This window comes from Hippoglossus stenolepis, chromosome 20 (genome assembly GCF_022539355.2).
Source record: "Hippoglossus stenolepis isolate QCI-W04-F060 chromosome 20, HSTE1.2, whole genome shotgun sequence".
In the NCBI taxonomy this organism is placed as follows: domain Eukaryota; kingdom Metazoa; phylum Chordata; class Actinopteri; order Pleuronectiformes; family Pleuronectidae; genus Hippoglossus; species Hippoglossus stenolepis.
This window is the reverse complement of record NC_061502.1, coordinates 18242334-18268960: the sequence shown is the minus strand read 5'-3', so window position 1 is coordinate 18268960 and position 26627 is coordinate 18242334. Positions and strand designations below refer to the sequence as shown.

General features: G+C 36.4%; 2 protein-coding genes and 2 long non-coding RNA genes across 11 annotated transcripts in view; 3 read left to right on the top strand and 1 right to left on the bottom strand.

Moving 5' to 3' along the window:
* The window catches only part of LOC118099670 (exostosin-1), a 149141-nt gene that overhangs the window by 50956 nt on the left and 71558 nt on the right, over positions 1–26627 (bottom strand). The gene's annotated exons all lie outside the window — the stretch shown is intronic.
* LOC118099675 (pleurocidin-like peptide WF3) lies at positions 6081–23499 on the top strand. Of its 8 annotated transcripts, none has more exons than XM_047338136.1 (4): positions 6081–6333; positions 12247–12347; positions 12741–12759; positions 14833–14960. In XM_047338136.1, exons 2-4 carry the CDS (start codon positions 12248–12250, stop codon positions 14948–14950), a joined length of 237 nt encoding a protein of 78 aa, XP_047194092.1. In that variant the 5' UTR covers positions 6081–6333; position 12247; the 3' UTR covers positions 14951–14960. The 8 variants fall into 8 exon arrangements, 7 of the variants coding, with proteins under 7 accessions (XP_047194092.1, XP_047194091.1, XP_047194090.1 ...); XM_047338135.1 differs by lacking the exons at positions 6081–6333; positions 12247–12347 and adding exons at positions 9085–9241; positions 9358–9458; XM_047338134.1 differs by lacking the exons at positions 6081–6333; positions 12247–12347; positions 12741–12759 and adding exons at positions 9085–9241; positions 9358–9458; positions 9854–9872.
* On the top strand, positions 15188–19954 carry LOC124851202. Its single transcript, XR_007032285.1, has 4 exons — positions 15188–15528; positions 19025–19122; positions 19653–19671; positions 19769–19954. It is a non-coding gene; the product is annotated as an uncharacterized LOC124851202 (long non-coding RNA).
* Positions 17676–18287, top strand: LOC118099674. Its single transcript, XR_007032286.1, has 3 exons — positions 17676–17708; positions 18104–18122; positions 18220–18287. It is a non-coding gene; the product is annotated as an uncharacterized LOC118099674 (long non-coding RNA).

Below are 26627 nucleotides of genomic sequence, written 5' to 3'. Positions count from 1 at the left end.
TGTGTGTGTGTGTGTTGGAGCTGTATATCAAAAGCCTGAGGAGCAGGCAGTGGGTTTGCTTGGCAGCGTTGAGAATCCATTCCTCCTGCCTCGCGCCTCATTTCAGCTCTCCTTATTTCCAAGAAACGATTCTCTGACTCTGACACTGACGTCGTCACTGAAAAGAGTGTTTGTTTGTTTTTTCTTTTTTCTTTTGGAAATGTTCTGAAGTTGTCAAAGAAAAGAAACAGAAGACAACAAACCATGCAAACGCTCTGATGCTGGCAGGAGACCAAAGCTCTGAGTAACGAGGAACAAATGAAAACTATAACGAGACGACGTGAACATTGCAGAACAGAAACGGACAAAGGGACAGATTGCATGTGTCATTTCAACCAAATGTGAATCATATGCACACGTTACTATTATTCAAATATCATTTCAACACAATGTCAAAACTCTGAGGTCCTTTTTTAGAACAAACAATTCTGCTTCCAACCCACCATCAGGTTTTCAACCCACCATCAGGCACATGTAATTTACTGGAGTACAGCTGCACCTCCTCACAAGGATCCCACGCTTGACACTATTTATTATTTTATTTTTAATAGACCTTTCTCCAAATTTCTGTTTTCAGCCCAAAATTTTGAAAAGGCTATTTTCTCAGAATCCTTTTCTAGTCGTATATGAATGTGAATACTAATAATATTAATCAATTCCGATCACGTTTTCAATTTCAAACTCAATTGTTCATAATAATAACTCAATAATTAATTCATTCATGAATCAAGGATCTTGTGCTAAAGGCAGCAACAAGGTTCTGGCTGTTCTCTTACGCATGTCAGAGCTTCACATTGTTTCTAAGATGTTTTATCTTTTGTAATGAATTACTTCAGCCTTTTAATCAAACGTTAAGATTAATTTTTTTATTTTATTCTGTTCGGTCTTTCAGTTGGATGGTTTTTCTTTATTTTCATTGTGGTAAATTTGGCTTGATTGGATATTATCTTTATTTTATTAAATCAGGAAGCACTTTAAAACACCTTGCAATCTAGTGTCATGGTTTAGTTTTGTTTCTAAAAGGCCACTGATACTAGAACAAACATTTCATAAAGAAACTCTTTGAAAGCTTTTATTAATTATTGATTTTCCTCATTTCCGTTGTTAAGGTGCAGATGTCGAAGACGCAGTAAAAAGAGATATTTAAGATTTGAGTTTAAATTCAAGCTGCAGTTCAGAACAGGTACTTGAGGCATATTAACTCGTTTTTAACACACTGTTGTTCCTGACTTTGCTATATTAATGACCATATTCTCCTGTTGGGGGAGCCTACACACAACACCATACAAATATAAGTTTAATGACCATGACTCTACATTAAACTATTGTGAAAGAGACATTATGAATATGTCTATACATGTTTGAACTGGCGGCCCCCGACGAAAACACAAAAAGTAAACACGCGCTTACCGGAGGGAGGTTTGTGATCCTCTCATGTTTGACAGAACTTTGATATCGTCTCCAGTATTGATGTCAAACACTTTTAAAAACAACAGAACCTCTCCTGTGTGTGAATCTTGACAGTGACGGTAAAGTCAAAAACAAAATAACACTTGTTTGTGTGACCCCATTTGAAATAAAGAAACAAATCCAGGCTCAGTCCCTTTGTCCCACGTTGTAACAAGTGACAGAATAAAGAGGAGAAACGTTCACACGGAGCATCAGACATGTCTCATATGTGTTTCTGTTGGATCTCAGTGGCTGTCGTTGGCCTGGCAGCTCATCAGAACTGTTCAAGACACATATACCACACACACACACATAGATAAATGTACTTATACTGTGTATTTTTATCTATATGTGAATGTTTTCTCCTTGTCTCAGTGACATGGCTGTTTGTTGAAGTTGTGTTTATTCCTGAGAAGGTTTTATTTTTCTTGTGAGTTGATTTATCTCCTGTGTTGCTTAACAACAATGTTCTCAGTAAAAAATGTTTCTACTGTGGCAACACACAAACAAGTAAAATCAAGAGAAAGAAAACTGTAATGGGAGGAGAGAAATGCTGAAAAAGAAAATTTCATTAAATCGATATATATTTGTCCTTGGGGCTCGATAACGACATCTTTGGCATTATTAACATTTTATTTTTTTTAAACATATATATATCGCCCATCGTATCTGTATCAGACATTTTCTGTGTCTCTGATGTGATTTTTTTGTTTCAAAATGAAATATTAACAATCACAATCAAATACCATTCTAACAAATTGTGTGGCAATCCATCTAGGTTTTTGCGTAATCTTGCTCAGTTTTAAATATAACATCCTCATTTCCTTGACGCTTGAGTCATTATTCAGTTCCAGTCATGTTGATGAAGTCTGGCTGTGTTAACCCAGGTGTGTGTGTGTGTGTGTGTGTGTGTGAGCGTTTCGCACCACTCGTCTGTCTCCGGCGAGGGTTTAAAGAGGGATTGAATTAGAGGACGGACAGCTTTCAAGAAGGGATTAGGCTGAAGCCGGGTCTCACAGGGTCATTATTCAATAACCAGTGAGTGGCATCAAGACCCAGAAAACCCCGACAGTGGCTGCTCCATCAGTGATGAAAGGACGAGAGTTCAAGGAATGTGTGTATGTGTGTGTGTGTTCTTGTACAGCTGTCTTTCTGAGGACCGGTTTAAATCTACAACCTAGTGAGGACAATTTGGGAAAGTGAGGACCTTTTGGCCGGTCCCCACTTTGTGACCCCCCTTTAATGGACTGTTTGGGGGTTAAGACTTGGTTTAAGGGTTAGGGTTAGAATTAGGTGTAGGTTAGGTTATGTTAAGGGTTAGGGTTAGGCATTTAGTTTGGATGGTTAGGGTTAGGGTAAGGGGCTAGGGAATGCATTATGCCAATGAATGTCCTCACTAAGATAGCTATACAAACCTGCGTAGCCCCCGTAGACCGAGTATTCTGCTAAAGCTCGTCCTGCTCCTACTGCTTCAGAATGATTGAATCACAGTGGCGTGACGAGCCTCTCCCACAAATGTGTCCTGCCACAAATGAAGGCTCCATCTGGATCCTCCCTGGTCCAATGTTTTAGTATCACACCGGTGACACTGATCACTGAAAGCCTCTGTAGACCAGCCTGTCTCGGTTTGGCCTTCACAGTCCACAAAGGAAGTCTTTCCCCTTATTTATCAACTTACTATGTTTGTTTTAAACCAAAATGCCAAAGAAAATTATTGTGCATGACCACTAATGATTCTAATTATTAGGGAAAAGCCAGTGGACATCTGGTTGTGACAGCAGCTTTCTGGTGCTTCTTGTACAGCGAAGCCAAGGCCTGGGATCTGCTTGAATTCATAATCATTATGTTGAAAATTAACGAACAGAGCAGAGTGGGGATGGTAATCAGACAAAAACGAAAAATTATTATTAGCACATAGAAGTGTTTGTCCAACAGATAATATGCACCGATGTCACTCAATTACTTTTGCATCACTCCAAACAAAGTGGTCAGAGTACACAGAGCTGCATTACTGGAATAAATATAAATCATCAAAATATCTTGAAGACTATCTGATTAATTAAGTTATTGTCTTGCAGCTTCTTAAAAGTGTTGCTTCATGTTGAAAATACTCATTTGTATGCACAACTGATTATACAACAGTTGCCGACAGTTTCTGCTGCGGTTTTGATGTTGTTTTTTTTCAGTTAGTAAACTTCGTGTGAAATGTTTTATAACCACCCACTTAAAAACAGGAACGACTCTGAGGAACACGTTTTTCAGCTTTCACAGAAGTGAACTACATTTCTAAAATTTCAGCCCGTGTGAAGTCGACATTTCTCGTTCCAGGGTAGAGGTGGACAGAAGGATTAAAGAATAACACAGAGAGCAGAGAACTGAAGACGGTTCTGTACATTCTGAGATTCTTAGCGCTGCAGTGAACTGACTCCTCTGAGCCAGCAGAGAGAGGCTTAGGCTCGGATCAAACACAAACCCTCATCGTCTGTTGCTTTGTCAGGATCATTGTGAGGAGCCTGTTTCTTGGTGTTTCCAATCCAAAAAGAACCTTGCACGTATCAGTGTAACCCGACTGGGAACAAGTTAGACAACTACAAGGAGTCAGGCTGTGTTTCCCACTTATTAGCTCAACTGTAGCGGCCCTTCACTCTTCACATGGTTTCATAATGTACTGACATAGAAGTCCGCATGACCCCTGGTTGTTTATACCTTAGCTGAACATGTTCCTGTGGTGGACCTGAAGTTCTCAGCAGCTCACTAAAGGTTATCACTCGTGCAACACTGCAGACAGGAGACAATATCATCCCTCTGTATATTGTGCTGGAATACAATACGTGTTTAATCCTGAAGTGGCCAGAGAACATCCACTTGTGATTCAATATACACACATACACACTTAATACTTGATGCTACTGCAGTGTGCATGTTTCTTTATGCCGTACATGACTCTTCGGGGCAGGCACACATTTCACATGCTGCATATTTGTAAATGAGCAGGTCTGGAGTTTCTATGTGCAAACGTGTAACTGAGGGGCCTGGTGATCAAACTGCAATGTCCTAAGTGGGTTATGATAATTGATGATAATATTAATACAAAGGAAAATAGTTATTAGATCTTTTAAACAGCAAATATCAGGAGGCTCCTGAGAAAAGCATCTCTGGCCTGCATACAAATAAATAGAAAAGGAGGAAGATTGATTAGTTTTTCCATCTGCTTGACCGATGTGCAATTGGGAATTGCGATTCCATTCAATTCAATAATTTTATTTGTATAGTGCCAAATCATAATACACATTATCTAAAGGCACTTTACATAGAAGGTCAATACCTTGAAAAATGGAATAGGTTTAAATGAAAGAGTGACTTTAAACTGTCTCACAGTTGGTTCTGTTAAGTGTCAGAAGAGGAAGCAGAGCGTGGGGAAGTGATACGATAATAATCAAGCTGTTAACAGTGACACAGCAAAGACTTTGCAGTGTCATTTTCCCACTCAGATCAAAGTTACCACAAGAAACACAACCGTACAAACACTCACACATTTACACAAACAGGCAAACTTGACGAAAACAAAAAGAAAAGAGAGAAGAACTTCCTTCGCTACCAAGATTCTTTGAAAGTATTGAGAGACCGTTTATCATACACATAAATTACAAGCTAGAAAGACAACCAGATAAAATTAGTAAGTACTGCGCTGCCTTCAGAAAAAAGACGTACACCAAAACTCAGTTACTTGGACTAAACAGAAAGCTTGAACATGAGAAAGCAATGAGTGCAGCGTCTATATTGACCTTGGGTTCATGGTTGAGTTTCAATCAATAAACCATTTGGCCCAAATGAAAGAAGATTGTACGTTCATCATTTCTGCAGTGTTCCTTAATATCACTTAATTTCCAACTGCGTTCAGTCCCAGATATATAATGAGAGGAGAATCAATCTGTCGTACAAATATTTACATAAATTGAAATCGCTCTGTTTGAGGACAAGCTTTTGTCTTTGACTCTGAATCAGTGGAAAGGTAAGAGAAGAATATATCATCCAGTTATTTTGTGAACAAGACAAAGTATCTGTGGCTGAAGTTTACAATCAGGAGTTTTAAAAACAATGCTCTCCCATAACTTGTTTAACTCTCATTCAAAAATGCAATTTGGCAATTTAACTTTTTAAAAGTTATTTGTTACTTTTCATTTGAAATGTGAAATATTTGTTGCCTCATAAGCAAATAATCATACCAGAAGTTTGTTAGCTGCCACTATTCCTCTGCTTTTCAGTGGCCTTATGTCTCATGTTACCGAGCAGTGATTAGCTACAGTCTGAGCAAAGTTTCTGCGATTCTCTCTTTTAACGGGAAGTTGTCCAGTTTAAACAGGCAAAGCACAGGCAGATGAAAAAATGTCTCCACTTTGACAGCACTTAAATCTCATAGAAAAGAGTTCATGGTGTCCTACAAGGCTCTATACTGGGAGCAGGTCTTTTTCACAAGATTAATAAAACTAATGTGTAAAGTCTTCTACTGCTTTTACTGTATTTACTTAAACTGCAAATCAGCCTCACATTTCTGGAGCTGCAGCCACAAAGTGTTGCTTCATGAAAGTGAATAGACTATTATCGTAACAACCACTCAACCAATTAACCAGAATCTACAAAGTGAGGAAGTGAGAGGAGGACTAGGGCCTGTGTTTTCTAGTTGTTGAATTATCTACCACTATGTGAGCTCCTCCTGTTATAACTCTAAATGTTACACAGTGACGATGAAGTCAGTCCTGTGTATATAAAGAGTTGCCTCTGTTGTTAACAGTAGACAACAGATTTCACCTTTGAATCTCACAAAGCTCACTTTGTATTCGACAGGTAAGAGCGATATAATTCAAACTCATTTAGACGAGACCAAGCATTTGGGAAATGTGCTCAGCTCGTTACTGTATAATGCAAATGTTAACGATCTTTTTGTTCTGTTGTTTTTGTAGGATGAAGTTCGCTGCCGCCTTCCTGGTGTTGTTCATGGTCGTCCTCATGGCTGAACCTGGAGAGTGTTATTTGGGATTGCTTTTTCACGGGGTCCACCATGGTAGGGTCACGGAAGTAATTCGATTTTTACATGGCAAATATTTTAAGATAACACACCATATGAGTAGTCGATATATTTGGCCAATTAGAATCACTTTGATTTCAATAATAATCAAAATAACAATCTCTAGGCGATTTAATATTTGCATTAATTGGATTTGTTTTTAAAAATATAGAATAACTGGATCTTTATGGTAAAATAATTAAACATACATTCTGATTTTACCAGTCAAGATTGAACACTACTTAGAAGTATGTATAAAACATCATCTGTATGTATAATTGTTTAACTGTTAACTAATAGTCCAAATAATTGTGTTATGGAAATGTATTAATTGTCATTTAATATCATTTGCTTGAATTTATCACCATGTGTTTTTGTTTGTTTTTACACAGTTGGAAATTTGATCCATGGGTAAGGACTTCTACCATCATTACTGTGTATTTTTAATAGTATTATCATCAGTACTGTTATTGACAACTTCTCTTGTCTCGCTGACTCTCTCCATCAGACTCATCCATGGCGGTTACGACGAGCAGCAGGAGCTCGACAAGCGCTCAGTCGATGACAACCCCGCTCCTCCTTTCTTTAACTGAAGAAGTCGTCCTGAAGGAACTTTCAGATGATATATAATGCTTCTTGCTTTTCAATGAAATAAATCTAACATTAACCCACAACAGCAACCATGACTGAATATGTGTTCTTTTGCATTGATGTATTGTTGAGTGACATTTGAATAATTTTGAAAAACTGAGAACAAATCTCAATTTTAGGATGTCAAAACATTTCTCTGTGTCTTATTCAAAAATGAGATTTAACAATGACGATGAAGACTCCTCTAATCTCACTGTATAGATATTTTAACTTGTGGGGGGTTTAAATCAATGTTACTACAAAGAGTATTAAAACTTCTAACTGATAACTAATAACAAATTCATACAAAACATTTACTGCACGTTTGTTACACACTGTAAAGTAACTGCAATCCAATATAGTGCAATTAATAGTGTATATTGTTTAGTGCAGAGGTCTTCAACAGGGGTCTGCGGAGGTACTGCAGGGGGGGTTGCGGAAATTTTGGTTGATTAGACAATTTTGTATATTTTTTTAATTTAAATTTTTTTTTCAACCACTTTTTTTCCCACGAATTTAAATGTCTTTAAATACACATTAACATGAATCCAACATATTGTAGCGAAAGGATAAATGAAGGCAAACAACGTTATCTTTCAGTCAGCAATGCACACATTCAGCGACAAACATGAATATATGAACCTGTGTATTATTTGAATAGCTTAGTATTGAATGCACAATAACAGGGTAGCTTTGTTTATACATGGCACCAGGCCCAGTTTAATATAAAACACAATTTTATACAATATATATAGTAGGGCGTCCCTGCTCCGTCTCTCCATCAGTTTGGGGGTCCTTGGCCTGAAAAACGTTGAAGACCCCTGGTTTAGTGTATGAAGTATTTGGATTACTTCAAACTAATCGAATTAGGGTTTACAAGTCAGATAAAACCAGACAAAGTTGCCTTCCTGCACAACAATAGAGTGGAAGAGAAAACAGGAGAAGACTTGTATCCTCGTGATGCTGAGAAGAAGAAAGAAGAAAGACTTGCAGCGTTGATACTTTTACTTATACAGAAAAACTATAAACACGACGGGTGCATAAGTTAAAGTCACAATACAGAAGAAAACCAGAAGCCAAACTGCAGCAGATTTACTGATATTCATATGTCACTGGAGCCAAAGCAATGCACAGACTCAGCAGCAGTGGACCAAAGGGTTTGACTGTACTTTTGTCCAGGTGGAATGAATTGTATTGAATTAAAAAAACAAGACAGAATATATTTGTAAAAAATCGTAATTCGAGACGAAGTGTTTTTTTTTTTTTTCATATCACTGGTAAAAAAATTGTTGTTCCCTATTTCTGATGTTGCACATCCTCACTCACATGACCGTCACTAATACAGGAAAGCTGCTTCTGTCGGTGAAGATGCTTAATGCTCAGTATATTATGTACATGCGTGTTTGTTAGCTGCCACTATTCCTCTGCTTTTCAGTGGCCTTATGTCTCATGTTACAGAGCAGTGATTAGCTACAGTCTGAGCAAAGGTTCTGTGATTCTCTCTTTTAACGGTGAGCATTAGTGAAAATAGAATTCAACGGGAAATTGTCCAGTTTAAACAGGCAAAGCACAGGCAGATGAAAAAATGTCTCCACTTTGACAGCACTTAAATCTCATAGAAAAGAGTTCATGGTGTCCTACAAGGCTCTATACTGGGAGCAGTTCTTTTTCACAAGATTAATAAAACTAATGTGTAAAGTCTTCTATTGCTTTTACTGTATTTACTTAAACTGCAAATCATCCTCACATTTCTGGAGCTGCAGCCACTAAGTGTTGCTTCATAAAAGTGAATAGACTATCAAATCAGGTGCCAATTAATGAATTGACCATTATTATTGATTTAGAATCTTGAATTTGAGGAAGTGGGAGGAGGACTAGGGCCTGTGTTTTCTAGTTGTTGAATTATCAAGCACTCTCTGAGCCCCTCCTGTTATAACTCTAAATGTTACACAGTGACTAGGAAGTCAGTCCTGTGTATATAAAGAGTTGCCTCTGTTGTTAACAGTCGACAACAGATTTCACCTTTGAATCTCACAAAGGTCACTTTGTATTCGACAGGTAAGGGCGATATTATTCAAACTCATTTAGACGAGACCAAGCATTTGGGAAATGTGCTCAGCTCGTTACTGTATAATGCAAATGTTAATGATCTTTTTGTTCTGTTGTTTTTGTAGGATGAAGTTCGCTGCCGCCTTCCTGGTGTTGTTCATGGTCGTCCTCATGGCTGAACCTGGAGAGTGTTTTTTGGGATTGCTTTTTCACGGGGTCCACCATGGTAGGGTCACGGAAGTAATTCGATTTTTACATGGCAAATATTTTAAGATAACACACCATATGAGTAGTCGATATATTTGATATATTAGAATCACTTTGATTTCAATAATAATCAAAATAACAATCTCTAGGCGATTTAATATTTGCATTAATTGGATTTGTTTTTAAAAATATAGAATAACTGGATCTTTATGCTAAAATAATTAAACATACATTCTGATTTTACCAGTCAAGATTGAACACTACTTAGAAGTATGTATAAAACATCATCTGTATGTATAATTGTTTAACTGTTAACTAATAGTCCAAATAATTGTGTTATGGAAATGTATTAATTGTCATTTAATATCATTTGCTTGAATTTATCACCATGTGTTTTTGTTTGTTTTTACACAGTTGGAAACTGGATCCATGGGTAAGGACTTCTACCATCATTACTGTGTATTTTTAATAGTATTATCATCAGTACTGTTATTGACAACTTCTCTTGTCTCGCTGACTCTCTCCATCAGACTCATCCATGGCGGTTATGACGAGCAGCAGGAGCTCGACAAGCGCTCAGTCGATTACGCTCCTCCTTTCTTTAACTGAAGAAGTCGTCCTGAAGGAACTTTCAGATGATATATAATGCTTCTTGCTTTTCAATGAAATAAATCTAACATTAACCCACAACAGCAACCATGACTGAATATGTGTTCTTTTGCATTGATGTATTGTTGAGTGACATTTGAATAATTTTGAAAAACTGAGAACAAATCTCAATTTTAGGATGTCAAAACATTTCTCTGTGTCTTATTCAAAAATGAGATTTAACAATGACGATGAAGACTCCTCTAATCTCACTGTATAGATATTTTAACTTGTGGGGGGTTTAAATCAATGTTACTACAAAGAGTATTAAAACTTCTAACTGATAACTAATAACAAATTCATACAAAACATTTACTGCACGTTTGTTACACACTGTAAAGTAACTGCAATCCAATATAGTGCAATTAATAGTGTATATTGTTTAGTGCAGAGGTCTTCAACAGGGGTCTGCGGAGGTACTGCAGGGGGGGTTGCGGAAATTTTGGTTGATTAGACAATTTTGTATATTTTTTTAATTTAAATTTTTTTTTCAACCACTTTTTTTCCCACGAATTTAAATGTCTTTAAATACACATTAACATGAACCCAACATATTGTAGTGAAAGGATAAATGAAGGCAAACAACGTTATCTTTCAGTCAGCAATGCACACATTCAGCGACAAACATGAATATATGAACCTGTGTATTATTTTAATAGCTTAGTATTGAATGCACAATAACAGGGTAGCTTTGTTTATACATGGCACCAGGCCCAGTTTAATATAAAACACAATTTTATACAATATATATAGTAGGGCATCCCTGCTCTGTCTCTCCATCAGTTTGGGGGTCCTTGGCCTGAAAAACGTTGAAGACCCCTGGTTTAGTGTATGAAGTATTTGGATTACTTCAAACTAATCGAATTAGGGTTTACAAGTCAGATAAAACCAGACAAAGTTGCCTTCCTGCACAACAATAGAGTGGAAGAGAAAACAGGAGAAGACTTGTATCCTCCTGATGCTGAGAAGAAGAAAGAAGAAAGACTTGCAGCGTTGATACTTTTACTTCTACAGAAAAACTATAAACACGACGGGAGCATAAGTTAAAGTCACAATACAGAAGAAAACCAGAAGCCAAACTGCAGCAGATTTACTGATATTCATATGTCACTGGAGCCAAAGCAATGCACAGACTCAGCAGCAGTGGACCAAAGGGTTTGACTGTACTTTTGTCCAGGTGGAATGAAAAGTATTGAATTAAAAAAACAAGACAGAATATATTTGTAAAAAATCGTAATTCGAGACGAAGTGTTTTTTTTATTTTTCATATCACTGGTAAAAAAATTGTTGTTCCCTATTTCTGATGTTGCACATCCTCACTCACATGACCGTCACTAATACAGGAAAGCTGCTTCTGTCGGTGAAGATGCTTAATGCTCAGTATATTATGTACATGCGTGTTTGTTAGCTGCCACTATTCCTCTGCTTTTCAGTGGCCTTATGTCTCATGTTACAGAGCAGTGATTAGCTACAGTCTGAGCAAAGGTTCTGTGATTCTCTCTTTTAACGGTGAGCATTAGTGAAAATAGAATTCAACAGGTAATTGTCCAGTTTAAACAGGCAAAGCACAGGCAGATGAAAAAATGTCTCCACTTTGACAGCACTTAAATCTCATAGAAAAGAGTTCATGGTGTCCTACAAGGCTCTATACTGGGAGCAGTTCTTTTTCACAAGATTAATAAAACTAATGTGTAAAGTCTTCTACTGCTTTTACTGTATTTACTTAAACTGCAAATCATCCTCACATTTCTGGAGCTGCAGCCACTAAGTGTTGCTTCATGAAAGTGAATAGATTATTATCGTAACAACCACTCACCCAATTAACCAGAATCTACAAAGTGAGGAAGTGAGGAGGACTAGGGCCTGTGTTTTCTAGTTGTTGAATTATCTACCACTATGTGAGCTCCTCCTGTTATAACTCAAAATCTTACACAATGACGATGAAGTCAGTCCTGTGTATATAAAGAGTTGCCTCTGTTGTTAACAGTAGACAACAGATTTCAACTTTGAATCTCACAAAGCTCACTTTGTATTCGACAGGTAAGAGCGATATAATTCAAACTCATTTAGACGAGACCAAGCATTTGGGAAATGTGCTCAGCTCGTTACTGTGTAATGCAAATGTTAACGATCTTTTTGTTCTGTTGTTGTTTTTGTAGGATGAAGTTCGCTGCCGCCTTCCTGGTGTTGTTCATGGTCGTCCTCATGGCTGAACCTGGAGAGGGGTTTTTGGGAATTCTTTTTCGTGGGGTCCACCATGGTAGGGTCACGGAATTAATTAGATTTTTACATGGCAAATATTTTAAGATAACACACCATATGAGTAGTCGATATATTTGACCAATTAGAATCACTTTAATTTCAATAATAATCACAATAACAATCTCTAGGCCATTTAATCTTTCCATTAATCGGATTTGTTTTTTTAAATATAGAATAACTGGATCTCTATGATAAAATAATAAAACATACATTCTGATTTTACCAGTCAAGATTGTACGCTACTTAAAAGTATGTATAAAACATCATCTGTATGTATAATTGTTTAACTGTTAACTAATAGTCCAAATAATTGTGTTATGGAAATGTATTAATTGTCATTTAATATCATTGGCTTGAATTTATCACCATGTGTTTGTTTGTTTTTACACAGCTGGAAAGTGGATCCATGGGTAAGGACGTCTACCATCATTACTGTGTATTTTTCATAGTATTATCATCAGTACTGTTATTGATATTTTCTCTTGTCTCGCTGACTCTCTCCATCAGACTCATCCATGGGCATCACGGTTACGACGAGCAGCAGGAGCTCGACAAGCGCTCAGTCGATGACAACCCCGCTCCTCCTTTCTTTAACTGAAGGAGTCGCCCTGAAGGAACTTTCAGATGATATATAATGCTTCTTGCTTTTCAATGAAATAAATAAAACATTTACCCGCAACAGCAACCATGACTGAATATATGTTCTTTTGCATTGATGTATTGTTGAGTGAAATATGAGATTCAACAATGACGATAAAGTCTCCTCTAATCTCACTGTATAGATATTTTAACCGTTGGGGGGTTTAAATCAATGTTACTACAACGAGTATTAAAACTTCTAACTGATAACTAATAACACATTCATACAAAACATTTACTGCACGTTTGTTACACACTGTAAAGTAACTGCAATCCAATATAGTGCAATAAATAGTGTATATTGTTTAGTGTATAAAGTATTTGGATTTCTTCTAACTAATCGAATTAGGGTTTACAAGTCAGATAAAACCAGACAAAGTTGCCTTCCTGCACAACAATAGAGTGGAAGAGAAAACAGGAGAAGACTTGTATCCTCCTGATGCTGAGAAGAAGAAAGAAGAAAGACTTGCAGCGTTGATACTTTTACTTATACGGAAAAACTATAAACACGACGGGAGCATAAGTTAAAGTCACAATACAGAAGAAAACCAGAAGCCAAACTGCAGCAGATTTACTGATATTCATATGTCACTGGAGCCAAAGCAATGCACAGACTCAGCAGCAGTGAACCAAAGGGTTTGACTGTACTTTTGTCCAGGTGGATTGAAAAATATTGAACAAAAAAAAACAAGACAGAATATATATATTTTTTAAATAATATTTAGTGGAATTAAATATGAGTCAGGAGAATGTGTGTTGTTGTGGTGGCAGGAGGCATCACTCTGTCAAGTAAACACAAGAACTTTTAGAAACATGTATACGATCTCAAGGAAACCTCCATTTACTATATGATTTATATTAAATACGTACAAATAATATTTTAAAAAACAACAATACAGTCAGAGATAACTCTATGGAGACGTCTAAATTTATATGTGTGGGCTGCACATTCATGCTGCCTGTTCTATCACATCTGAGTGTGGAGGCCACTGACGTTTACTGAACTCAACGTCTACCGCTCTAATGCATTTGGAATTAAAGTTAAGCATTTAGTTATTTGTCTTAACTGTATTGATACTAAATGTACAGGGTTACAAATACAGTTAAAACAAGAGAGAACAAGAGAGACGAGGTGTCGAAAGCTTCAGCATCAATGTGCTGATCGCTGATAGTTGATCTTACCCAACACCGGTGACTTGGCATCAAAATTACGATCTTTTTTTTCTGTTTTTTTTCTGTAGGACGAAGTCCGCTGCTGCCTTCCTCGTGTTGTTCATCGTCTTCGTCATGTTTGAACCTGGAGAGTGTTTTTTTGGAATGCTTTTTCACGGGGTCCACCATGGTAGGGTCACGGAAGTAATTCGATTTTTACATGGCAAATATTTGAATGAAACATACCATATGAGTAGTCAATATATTTGGCCAAGTAGAATCCCTTTGATTTCAATAATAATCAAAATAACAATCTCTAGGCCATTTAATATTTGCATTAATTGGATTTGTTTTTAAAAATATAGAATAACTGGATCTTTATGCTAAAATAATAAAACAGACATTCTGATTTTACCAGTCAAGATTGAATGCTACTTAAAAGTATGTTTAAAACATCATCTGTATGTATAATTGTTTAACTGTTAACTAATAGTCCAAATAATTGTGTTATGGAAATGTATTAATTGTAATCATTTGCTTGAATTTACCACCATGTGTTTTTGTTTGTTTTTACACAGCTGGAAAGATGATGCATGGGTAAGGACTTCTACCATCATTACTGTGTATTTTTAATAGTATTATCATCAGTACTGTTATTGATAACTTCTCGTCTCGCTGACTCTCTCCATCAGACTCATCCATGGCGGTTACGACGAGCAGCAGGAGCTCGACAAGCGCTCAGTCGATGACAACCCCGGTGCTATTCCTCTGCTTTTCAGTGGCCTTATGTCTCATGTTACCGAGCAGTGATTAGCTACAGTCCGAGCAAAGGTTCTGCGATGATCTCTCTTTTAACGGTGAGCATTAGTGAAAATAGAATTCAACAGGTAATTGTCCAGTTTAAACAGCAAAGCACAGGCAGAGGAAAAAATGTCTCCACTTTGACAGCACTTAAATCTCATAGAAAAGAGTTCATGGTGTCCTACAAGGCTCTATACTGGGAGCAGTTCTTTTCACAAGATTAATAAAATTAATGTGTAAAGTCTTCTACTGCTTTTACTGTATTTACTTAAACTGCAAATCATCCTCACATTTCTGGAGCTGCAGCCACTAAGTGTTGCTTCATGAAAGTGAATAGATTATTATCGTAACAACCACTCACCCAATTAACCAGAATCTACAAAGTGAGGAAGTGAGAGGAGGACTAGGGCCTGTGTTTTCTAGTTGTTGAATTATCTACCACTATGTGAGCTCCTCCTGTTATAACTCTAAATCTTACACAATGACGATGAAGTCAGTCCTGTGTATATAAAGAGTTGCCTCTGTTGTTAACAGTAGACAACAGATTTCACCTTTGAATCTCACAAAGCTCACTTTGTATTCGACAGGTAAGATCGATATAATTCAAAGTCATTTAGACGAGACCAAGCATTTGGGAAATGTGCTCAGCTCGTTACTGTATAATGCAAATGTTAACGATCTTTTTGTTCTGTTGTTGTTTTTGTAGGATGAAGTTCGCTGCCGCCTTCCTGGTGTTGTTCATGGTCGTCCTCATGGCTGAACCTGGAGAGGGTTTGGGAAATTGGATGGGGCCCCATATCAGCGGTAGAGTCACGGAATTAATTTGCTTTTTCCATTGCAAATATTTTAATATTGCATAGCTGGAAAATCACGAAATAAGTAGTCGATATATTTGGCCAAATAGAATAACTTTGATTTCAATAATAATCAAAATTACAATCAAAAAGGCCTTTGATTAGCATGTTCCTTCAATAAAATGGACATTGAGGTTTATTTTGATGCTCACATGCACCGACCTGCTGCGGCAACAATTGAAATCAAATTTGTCTCAGAATTTAAAGTACATTTTTCTAGGTGATTTAATCTTTCCATTCATCTGATTTATTTTATAAATATAGAATAACTGGATCTTTCTGCTAAAATAATAAAACACACATTCTGATTTTACCAGTCAAGATTGAACACTACTTAAAAGTATGTATAAAACATCATCTGTATGTATAATTGTTTAACTGTTAACAATAGTCCAAATAATTGTGTTAAGGAAATGTATTAATTGTCATTTAATATCATTTGCTTGAATTTATCACCATGAGTTTTTTGTTTGTTTTTACACAGGTAGAAAGAAGGCCTTGCAGTAAGGACTTCTACCATCATTACTTTGTAATTTTTATAGTATTATCATCAGTACTGTTATTGACAACTTCTCTTGTCTCGCTGACTCTCTCCATCAGGATGAACTCAGAGCGTCGCAGTTACGACGAGCAGCAGCAGGAGCTCGACAAGCGCGCAGTCGATGACGACCCCAGTGTTATTGTTTTTGACTGAAGAAGTCACCATGAAGGAACTTTTGAATTGATATGAAATGTTTCTTGTTTTTCAATGAAATAAATCAAACATTTACCCGCAACAGCAACCATGACTGAATATGTGTTCTTTTGCATTGATGTGTTGTTGAGCGACATTTGAATAATTTGGGAAAACTGAGAACAAATCTCAATTTTAGGATGTCAAAACATTTCTGTGTCTTATTCAAATATGAGATTCAACAATGACAATAAAGTCTCCTCTAATCTCACTGTATAGATATTTTAACTGTTGGGGGGTTTAAATCAATGTTACTACAACGAGTATTAAAACTTCTAACTGATAACTAATAACACATTCATACAAAACATTTACTGCACGTTTGTTGATACTTTTACTTATACGGAAAAACTATAAACACGACGGGAGCATAAGTTAAAGTCACAATACAGAAGAAAACCAGAAGCCAAACTGCAGCAGATTTACTGATATTCATATGTCACTGGAGCCAAAGCAATGCACAGACTCAGCAGCAGTGGACCAAAGGGTTTGACTGTACTTTTGTCCAGGTGGAATGAAAAGTATTGAATTAAAAAAACAAGACAGAATATACATATTTTTTTAATAATATTTAGTGGAATTAAATATGAGTCAGGAAAATGTGTGTTGTTGTGGTGGCAGGAGGCATCACTCTGTCAAGTAAACACAAGAACTTTTAGAAACATGGATATGATCTCAAGGAAACCTTCATTTACTATATGATTTATTTTAAATACGTACAAATAATATTTCAAGAAACAACAATACAGTCAGAGATAACTTCCTGGAGAAGTCTATATATTGATTTGTGAGCTGCACATTCATGCTGCCTGTTCTATCACATCTGAGTGTGGAGGCCACTGACGTTTACTGAACTCAACGTCTACTCCTCTAAAGCATTTGGAATTAAAGTTAAGCATTTAGTTATTTGTCTTAACTGTATTCATACTAAATGTACAGGGTTACAAATACAGTTAAAACAAGAGAGACGAGGTGTCGAAAGCTTCAGCATCAATGTGCTGATCGCTGATAGTTGATCTTACCCAACACCGGTGACTTGGCATCAAAATTACGATCTTTTTTTTCTGTTATTTTTTTGTAGGACGAAGTCCGCTGCTGCCTTCCTCGTGTTGTTCATCGTCTTCGTCATGTTTGAACCTGGAGAGTGTTTTTGGAATGCTTTTTCACGGGGTCCACCATGGTAGGGTCATGGAAGTAATTAGGTTTTTACATGGCAAATATTTTAATGAAACATACCATATGAGTAGTCTATATATTTGGCAAAGTAGAATCACTTTAATTTCAATAATAATCAAAATAACAATCTCTAGGCCATTTAATATTTGCATTAATTGGATTTGTTTTTAAAAATATAGAATAACTGGATCTTTATGCTAAAATAAGAAAAAATACATTCTGATTTTACCAGTCAAGATTGAACGCTACTTAAAAGTATGTTTAAAACATCATCTGTATGTATAATTGTTTAACTGTTAACTAATAGTCCAAATAATTGTGTTATGGAAATGTATTAATTGTCATTTAATATCATTTGCTTGAATTTATCACCATGTGTTTTTGTTTGTTTTTACACAGCTGGAAAGATGATCCATGGGTAAGGACTTCTACCATCATTACTGTGTATTTTTAATAGTATTATCATCAGTACTGTTATTGATAACTTCTCTTGTCTCGCTGACTCTCTCCATCAGACTCATCCATGGCGGTTACGACGAGCAGCAGGAGCTCGACAAGCGCTCAGTCGATGACAACCCCGGTGCTATTCCTCTGCTTTTCAGTGGCCTTATGTCTCATGTTACCGAGCAGTGATTAGCTAGAGTCCGAGCAAAGTTTCTGCGATTCTCTCTTTTAACGGTGAGCATTAGTGAAAATAGAATTCAACAGGTAATTGTCCAGTTTAAACAGCAAAGCACAGGCAGAGGAAAAAATGTCTCCACTTTGACAGCACTTAAATCTCATAGAAAATAGTTCATGGTGTCCTACAAGGCTCTATACTGGGAGCAGTTCTTTTTCACAAGATTAATAAAACTAATGTGTAAAGTCTTCTACTGCTTTTACTTAAACTGCAAATCATCCTCACATTTCTGGAGCTGCAGCCACTAAGTGTTGCTTCATGAAAGTGAATAGATTATTATCGTAACAACCACTCAACCAATTAACCAGAATCTACAAAGTGAGGAAGTGAGAGGAGGACTAGGGCCTGTGTTTTCTAGTTGTTGAATTATCTACCACTATGTGAGCTCCTCCTGTTATAACTCTAAATCTTACACAATGACTATGAAGTCAGTCCTGTGTATATAAAGAGTTGCCTCTGTTGTTAACAGTAGACAACAGATTTCACCTTTGAATCTCACAAAGGTCACTTTGTATTCGACAGGTAAGATCGATATATTTCAAACTCATTTAGACGAGACCAAGCATTTGGGAAATGTGCTCAGCTCGTTACTGTATAATGCAAATGTTAACGATCTTTTTGTTCTGTTGTTGTTTTTGTAGGATGAAGTTTGCTGCCGCCTTCCTGGTGTTGTTCATGGTCGTCCTCATGACTGCACCTGGAGAGGTTTTGGGAAATTGGATCATGCGCCCTATCGGAGGTAGAGTCACGGAATTAATTTTTTCCATTGCAAATATTTTAATATTGCATAGCTGGAAAATCACAAAATAAGTAGTCGATATATTTGGCCAAATAGAATCACTTTGATTTCAATAATAATCAAAATTACAATCAAAAAGGCCTTTGATTAGCATGTTCCTTCAATAAAATGGACATTGAGGTTTATTTTGATTCTCACATGCACCGACCTGCTGCGGCAACAATTGAAATCAAATTTGTCTAAGAATTTAAAGTACATTTTTCTAGATGATTTAATCTTTCCATTAATCTGATTTGTTTTTATAAATATAGAATAACTGCATCTCCATGCTAAAATAATAAAACACACATTCTGATTTTACCAGTCAAGATTGAACACTACTTAAAAGTATGTATAAAACATCATCTGTATGTATAATTGTTTAACTGTTAACAAAAGTCCAAATAATTGTGTTAAGGAAATGTATTAATTGTCATTTAATATCATTTGCTTGAATTTATCACCATGTGTTTTTTTTTGTTTTTACACAGCTGGAAAGAAGGCCTTGCAGTAAGGACTTCTACCATCATTACTGTGTATTTTTTATAGTATTATCATCAGTACTGTTATTGACAACTTCTCTTGTCTCGCTGACTCTCTCCATCAGAATTACCCGCGCGCAACACAGTTACGACGAGCAGCAGCAGGAGCAGGAGCTCGACAAGCGCTCAGTCGATGACGACCCCAGTGTTATTGCTTTTGACTGAAGAAGTCGCCCTGAAGGAACTTTTGATGATATATAATGCTTCTTGCTTTTCAATGAAATAAATAAAACATTTACCCACAACAGCAACCATGACTGAATATGTGTTCTTTTGCATTGATGTGTTGTTGAGCGACATTTGAATAATTTGGGAAAACTGAGAACAAATCTCAATTTTAGGATGTCAAAACATTTCTCTGTGTCTTATTCAAATATGAGATTCAACAATGACAATAAAGTCTCCTCTAATCTCACTGTATAGATATTTTAACTGTTGGGGGGTTTAAATCAATGTTACTACAACGAGTATTAAAACTTCTAACTGATAACTAATAACACATTCATACAAAACATTTACTGCACGTTTGTTGATACTTTTACTTATACGGAAAAACTATAAACACGGAGGAGCATAAGTTAAAGTCACAATACAGAAGAAAACCAGAAGCCAAACTGCAGCAGATTTACTGATATTCATATGTCACTGGAGCCAAAGCAATGCACAGACTCAGCAGCAGTGAACCAAAGGGTTTGACTGTACTTTTGTCCAGGTGGAATGAAAAGTATTGAATTAAAAAAACAAGACAGAATATACATATTTTTTTAATAATATTTAGTGGAATTAAATATGAGTCAGGAGAATGTGTGTTGTTGTGGTGGCAGGAGGCATCACTCTGTCAAGTAAACACAATAACTTTTAGAAACATGGATATGATCTCAAGGAAACCTCCATTTAGTATATGATTTATTTTAAATACGTACAAATAATATTTCAAGAAACAACAATACAGTCAGAGATAACTTCCTGGAGAAGTCTATATATTGATTTGTGAGCTGCACATTCATGCTGCCTGTTCTATCACATCTGAGTGTGGAGGCCACTGACGTTTACTGAACTCAACGTCTACCGCTCTAAAGCATTTGGAATTAAAGTTAAGCATTTAGTTATTTGTCTTAACTGTATTCATACTAAATGTACAGGGTTACAAATACAGTTAAAACAAGAGAAAACAAGAGAGACGAGGTGTCGAAAGCTTCAGCATCAATGTGCTGATCGCTGATAGTTGATCTTACCTAACACCGGTGACTTGGCATCAAAATTACGATCTTTTTTTTCTGTTTTTTTTTTGTAGGACGAAGTCCGCTGCTGCCTTCCTCGTGTTGTTCATCGTCTTCGTCATGTTTGAACCTGGAGTGTTTTTTTGGAATGCTTTTTCACGGGGTCCACCATGGTAGGGTCATGGAAGTAATTAGGTTTTTACATGGCAAATATTTTAATGAAACATACCATATGAGTAGTCGATATATTTGGCAAAGTAGAATCACTTTAATTTCAATAATAATCAAAATTACAATCAAAAAGGCCTTTGATTAGCATGTTCCTTCAATGAAATGGACATTGAGGTTTATTTTGATTCTCACATGCACCGACCTGCTGCGGCAACAATTGAAATCAAATTTGTATCAGAAGAAACTTAATTAACAATCTCTAGGCGATTTAATCTTTGCATTAATTGGATTTGTTTTTAAAATATAGAATAACTGGATCTTTATGCTAAAATCATAAAACATACATTCGGATTTTACCAGTCAAGATTGAACGCTACTTAAAAGTATGTATAAAATATCATCTGTATGTATAATTGTTTAACTGTTAACTAATAGTCCAAATAATTGTGTTATGGTAATGTATTAATTGTCATTTAATATCATTTGCTTGAATTTATCACCATGTGTTTTTGTTTGTTTTTACACAGCTGGAAAGATGATCCATGGGTAAGGACTTCTACCATCATTACTGTGTATTTTTAATAGTATTATCATCAGTACTGTTATTGATAACTTCTCTTGTCTCGCTGACTCTCTCCATCAGACTCATCCATGGCGGTTACGACGAGCAGCAGGAGCTCGACAAGCGCTCAGTCGATGACAACCCCGGTGCTATTCCTCTGCTTTTCAGTGGCCTTATGTCTCATGTTACCGAGCAGTGATTAGCTACAGTCCGAGCAAAGGTTCTGCGATTCTCTCTTTTAACGGTGAGCATTAGTGAAAATAGAATTCAACAGGTAATTGTCCAGTTTAAACAGCAAAGCACAGGCAGAGGAAAAAATGTCTCCACTTTGACAGCACTTAAATCTCATAGAAAAGAGTTCATGGTGTCCTACAAGGCTCTATACTGGGAGCAGTTCTTTTTCACAAGATTAATAAAACTAATGTGTAAAGTCTTCTATTGCTTTTACTGTATTTACTTAAACTGCAAATCATCCTCACATTTCTGGAGCTGCAGCCACTAAGTGTTGCTTCATGAAAGTGAATAGACTATTATCGTAACAACCACTCACCCAATTAACCAGAATCTACAAAGTGAGGAAGTGAGAGGAGGACTAGGGCCTGTGTTTTCTAGTTGTTGAATTATCTACCACTATGTGAGCTCCTCCTGTTATAACTCTAAATGTTACACAATGACGATGAAGTCAGTCCTGTGTATATAAAGAGTTGCCTCTGTTGTTAACAGTAGACAACAGATTTCACCTTTGAATCTCACAAAGCTCACTTTGTATTCGACAGGTAAGATCGATATATTTCAAACTCATTTAGACGAGACCAAGCATTTGGGAAATGTGCTCAGCTCGTTACTGTGTAATGCAAATGTTAACGATCTTTTTGTTCTGTTGTTGTTTTTGTAGGATGAAGTTCGCTGCCGCCTTCCTGGTGTTGTTCATGGTCGTCCTCATGGCTGAACCTGGAGAGGGTTTTTTTAAAAAGTGGATCAAGAAGGCTGTCCATGGTAGAGTCACGGAATTAATTTGCTTTTTCCATTGCAAATATTTTAATATGACATAGCTGGAAAATCACAAAATAAGTAGTCGATATATTTGGCCAAATAGAATCACTTTGATTTCAATAATAATCAAAATAACAATCAAAAAGGCCTTTGATTAGCATGTTCCTTCAATAAAATGGACATTGAGGTTTATTTTGATGCTCACATGCACCGACCTGCTGCGGCAACAATTGAAATCAAATTTGTCTAAGAATTTAAAGTACATTTTTCTAGATGATTTAATCTTTCCATTAATCTGATTTGTTTTTATAAATATAGAATAACTGCATCTCCATGCTAAAATAATAAAACACACATTCTGATTTTACCAGTCAAGATTGAACACTACTTAAAAGTATGTATAAAACATCATCTGTATGTATAATTGTTTAACTGTTAACTAATAGTCCAAATAATTGTGTTATGGAAATGTATTAATTGTCATTTTATATCATTTGCTTGAATTTATCACCATGTGTTTTTGTTTGTTTTTACACAGGTGGTTTGAAAATTGGCGAGCAGGCCATTAAGTAAGGACTTCTACCATTATGACTGTATAATTTTAAAAGTATTATCATCAGTACTGTTATTTATAACTTCTCTTGTCTCTCTGACTCTCTCCATCAGAATCGCCGCAGAGCATCACGGTTACGTCGGGCAGCAGCAGCAGGAGCTCGACAAGCGCGCAGTCGAAGACGACCCCAATGTTATTGCTTTTGACTGAAGAAGTCGCCCTGAAGGAACTTTCAGATGATATATAATGCTTCTTGCTTTTCAATGAAATAAATAAAACATTTACCCGCAACAGCAACCATGACTGAATATGTGTTCTTTTGCATTGATGTGTTGTTGAGCGACATTTCCATAATTTGGGAAAACTGAGAACAAATCTCAATTTTAGGATGTCAAAACATTTCTCTGTCTTATTCAAATATGAGATTCAACAATGACAATAAAGACTCCTCTAATCTCACTGTATAGATATTTTAACTGTTGGGGGGTTTAAAACAATGTTACTTCTAACTGATAACTAATAACACATTCATACAAAACATTTACGGCACGTTTGTTACACACTGTAAAGTAACTGCAATCCAATATAGTGCAATAAATAGTGTATATTGTTTAGTGTATAAAGTATTTGGATTTCTTCAAACTAATCGAATTAGGGTTTACAAGTCAGATAAAACCAGACAAAGTTGCCTTCCTGCACAACAATAGAGTGGAAGAGAAAACAGGAGAAGACTTGTATCCTCCTGATGCTGAGAAGAAGAAAGAAGAAAGACTTGCAGCGTTGATACTTTTACTTATACGGAAAAACTATAAACACGACGGGAGCATCAGTTAAAGTCACAATACAGAAGAAAACCAGAAGCCAAACTGCAGCAGATTTACTGATATTCATATGTCACTGGAGCCAAAGCAATGCACAGACTCAGCAGCAGTGGACCAAAGGGTTTGACTGTACTTTTGTCCAGGTGGATTGAAAAGTATTGAATTAAAAAAAACAAGACAGAATATACATATTTTTTTAATATTATTTAGTGGAATTAAATATGAGTCAGGAGAATGTGTGTTGTTGTGGTGGCAGGAGGCATCACTCTGTCAAGTAAACACAAGAACTTTTAGAAACATGGATATGATCTCAAGGAAACCTCCATTTACTATATGATTTATATTAAATACGTACAAATAATATAAAAAAACAACAATACAGTCAGAGATAACTTCCTGGAGAAGTCTATATATTGATTTATGAGCTGCACATTCATGCTGCCTGTTCTATCACATCTGAGTGTGGAGGCCACTGACGTTTACTGAACTCAACGTCTACCGCTCTAATGCATTTGGAATTAAAGTTAAGCATTTAGTTATTTGTCTTAACTGTATTCATACTAAATGTACAGGGTTACAAATACAGTTAAAACAAGAGAAAACAAGAGAGACGAGGTGTCGAAAGCTTCAGCATCAATGTGCTGATCGCTGATAGTTGATCTTACCCAACACCGGTGACTTGGCATCAAAATTACGATCTGCAAACTTCCCCAACACGTCAGCAAGTATCACACTCACTGCTTCGTTAGGCTTCACTCAGGCTCCTCAGACACACTCAGGTTTATTCTTATGCTTTGGCACATAAAAGTATCACACAATGTCAGAGTTCTTTCATAAATGAATCTTCCAAAAACATGCTTTCGTCAAACTTTGGTGAATAAGTGGGAGCTGGTTTTTACCGTAAAACATAATCTGTATTTTTGTTTTCAGTTTACACCAAGAGCATCAGAGTAGTGACACCTCACTCGCTGCTAATTTAAATCCCCAACTAGGTTTTCTGTGCAGGTTTCAACCAGTTTAAACTCTTTAAGACCAAAATGAGTGAAATTTAAGACGTAAGCTCAACTACGACAGATGTGAAGGAACATCAACACACACAGACATTACAAACCAAGCACGCCACCACATATATCCTCTTGAGACATTAAAAGACCTACCTGGACATATTTAAAAACTTTTACGTATTTACGACTTTTCATTAAGCTTACGAAAAATTCAGCTTAATGAATTTGAGACTATTTAAGACCCCGCAGAGAACATGCAAGAACTAATGAAGAGAAACTGTATTAAGGTTTTTGTTGTCATAATTCTATCAAATCCACAATTTGTACATAGCACATTTCATCACATGGGTTGAATTTGCGAAGAAAGGGCAATGACAGATTAAAAGTTAAATGGCTGAAACCGTCTGCGTTTGTATTTGTGTATTACTCAAGACATGACATTTTAAAAACCACTATGTACAGTTTCTTCACATGTATTTGTGAAAGTGGAAGTTGGGTTTGTAGAAGTTAAGTAAGAAGTAGAGATTATATCAACAACCTCCGCCTGCGCAACATATTTCACAATTTAGAAAACGCAAAATTGCCAAATACTTAACGCAGGCTGAGCAACTGGATTAACTACTGCCCCTGTTAGAAGACAGGTAGCCCACAACCCTACGCCTCAGTTTCACATCACCTGTGCCTCTCAGCTCTCTCCCGTCGATCTATCGTGAGGTAAGACGTCAAAGTTTCACCCTCACGAGTAAATCTAAAGCCCTGGATCCACACGACCTGCTGTAACTGAGGGTCTTTGTTTTCCAGGATGAAGTACTTCATGATCTTTCTGGTGCTGTCGCTGGCCGTGCTCATGGCCGAACCCGGGGAGGCTTTTTTCGGGCATCTTAGAGCCATGTATAGAGGTGCAAAGCAAGCATGGAAAGGTAAATCGCAGCTGAAAGACTTAATCTGGATTTATTGCAAAGCAGTTTTCCACTTAGTGCTATCTGCACAGGTTTGTGCTGAAGGTTTCTTGAGTAAGAAAATTAGGCTGTGAACCTTGGGCCTGTGGGTAGTTGACCTTACATCTCAGCTCTGTGCATCACTCATTCTGCGTGGGGAACAGATGCTGTAAGAAAGCATGAGGGAGAAATGTATATTTTATATAATCTGGTCCCGTGAGTTTTCTTGCATTAATATGACAGAACACTCTTCCAGAATTTTGTCTCCACTGATATTTTTTCCTGCAGCCAACGGAATCTCAAATAAAGCTGTAACATCAGAGTTCTTGATTATAACCTGTCCTATGAACACATATTTTACATTATTACAATTGGGTTTGATTATGATTTATTTAATAATCCGTTTTGTTGGGGTACATGTTTATATATTGTTTATATATGTTTAAAACTGTGTTGATGCTATTTTTTTCTCATTTTCTGTTTAGACTACAGAAACCAGAAGAGGGCTGGAAGGTAATTATTATATTCTAATAACTGTTGTTAGTAGTGAAATGCCAAACCCAGACCTGCCTTTAATGTTTTATTATGATGTGTTGTCATGAGGTGTATTGTATATTTATAGATATTATCTGATTTCTGTTTTATTAATCCTGGAAAGTGTC

Coding starts and splice junctions, on each gene's coding strand:
- LOC118099675 (XM_047338136.1), top strand. CDS start 12,248: ATGAAGTTCGCTGCCGCCTTCCTGGTGTTGTTCATGGTCGTCCTCATG.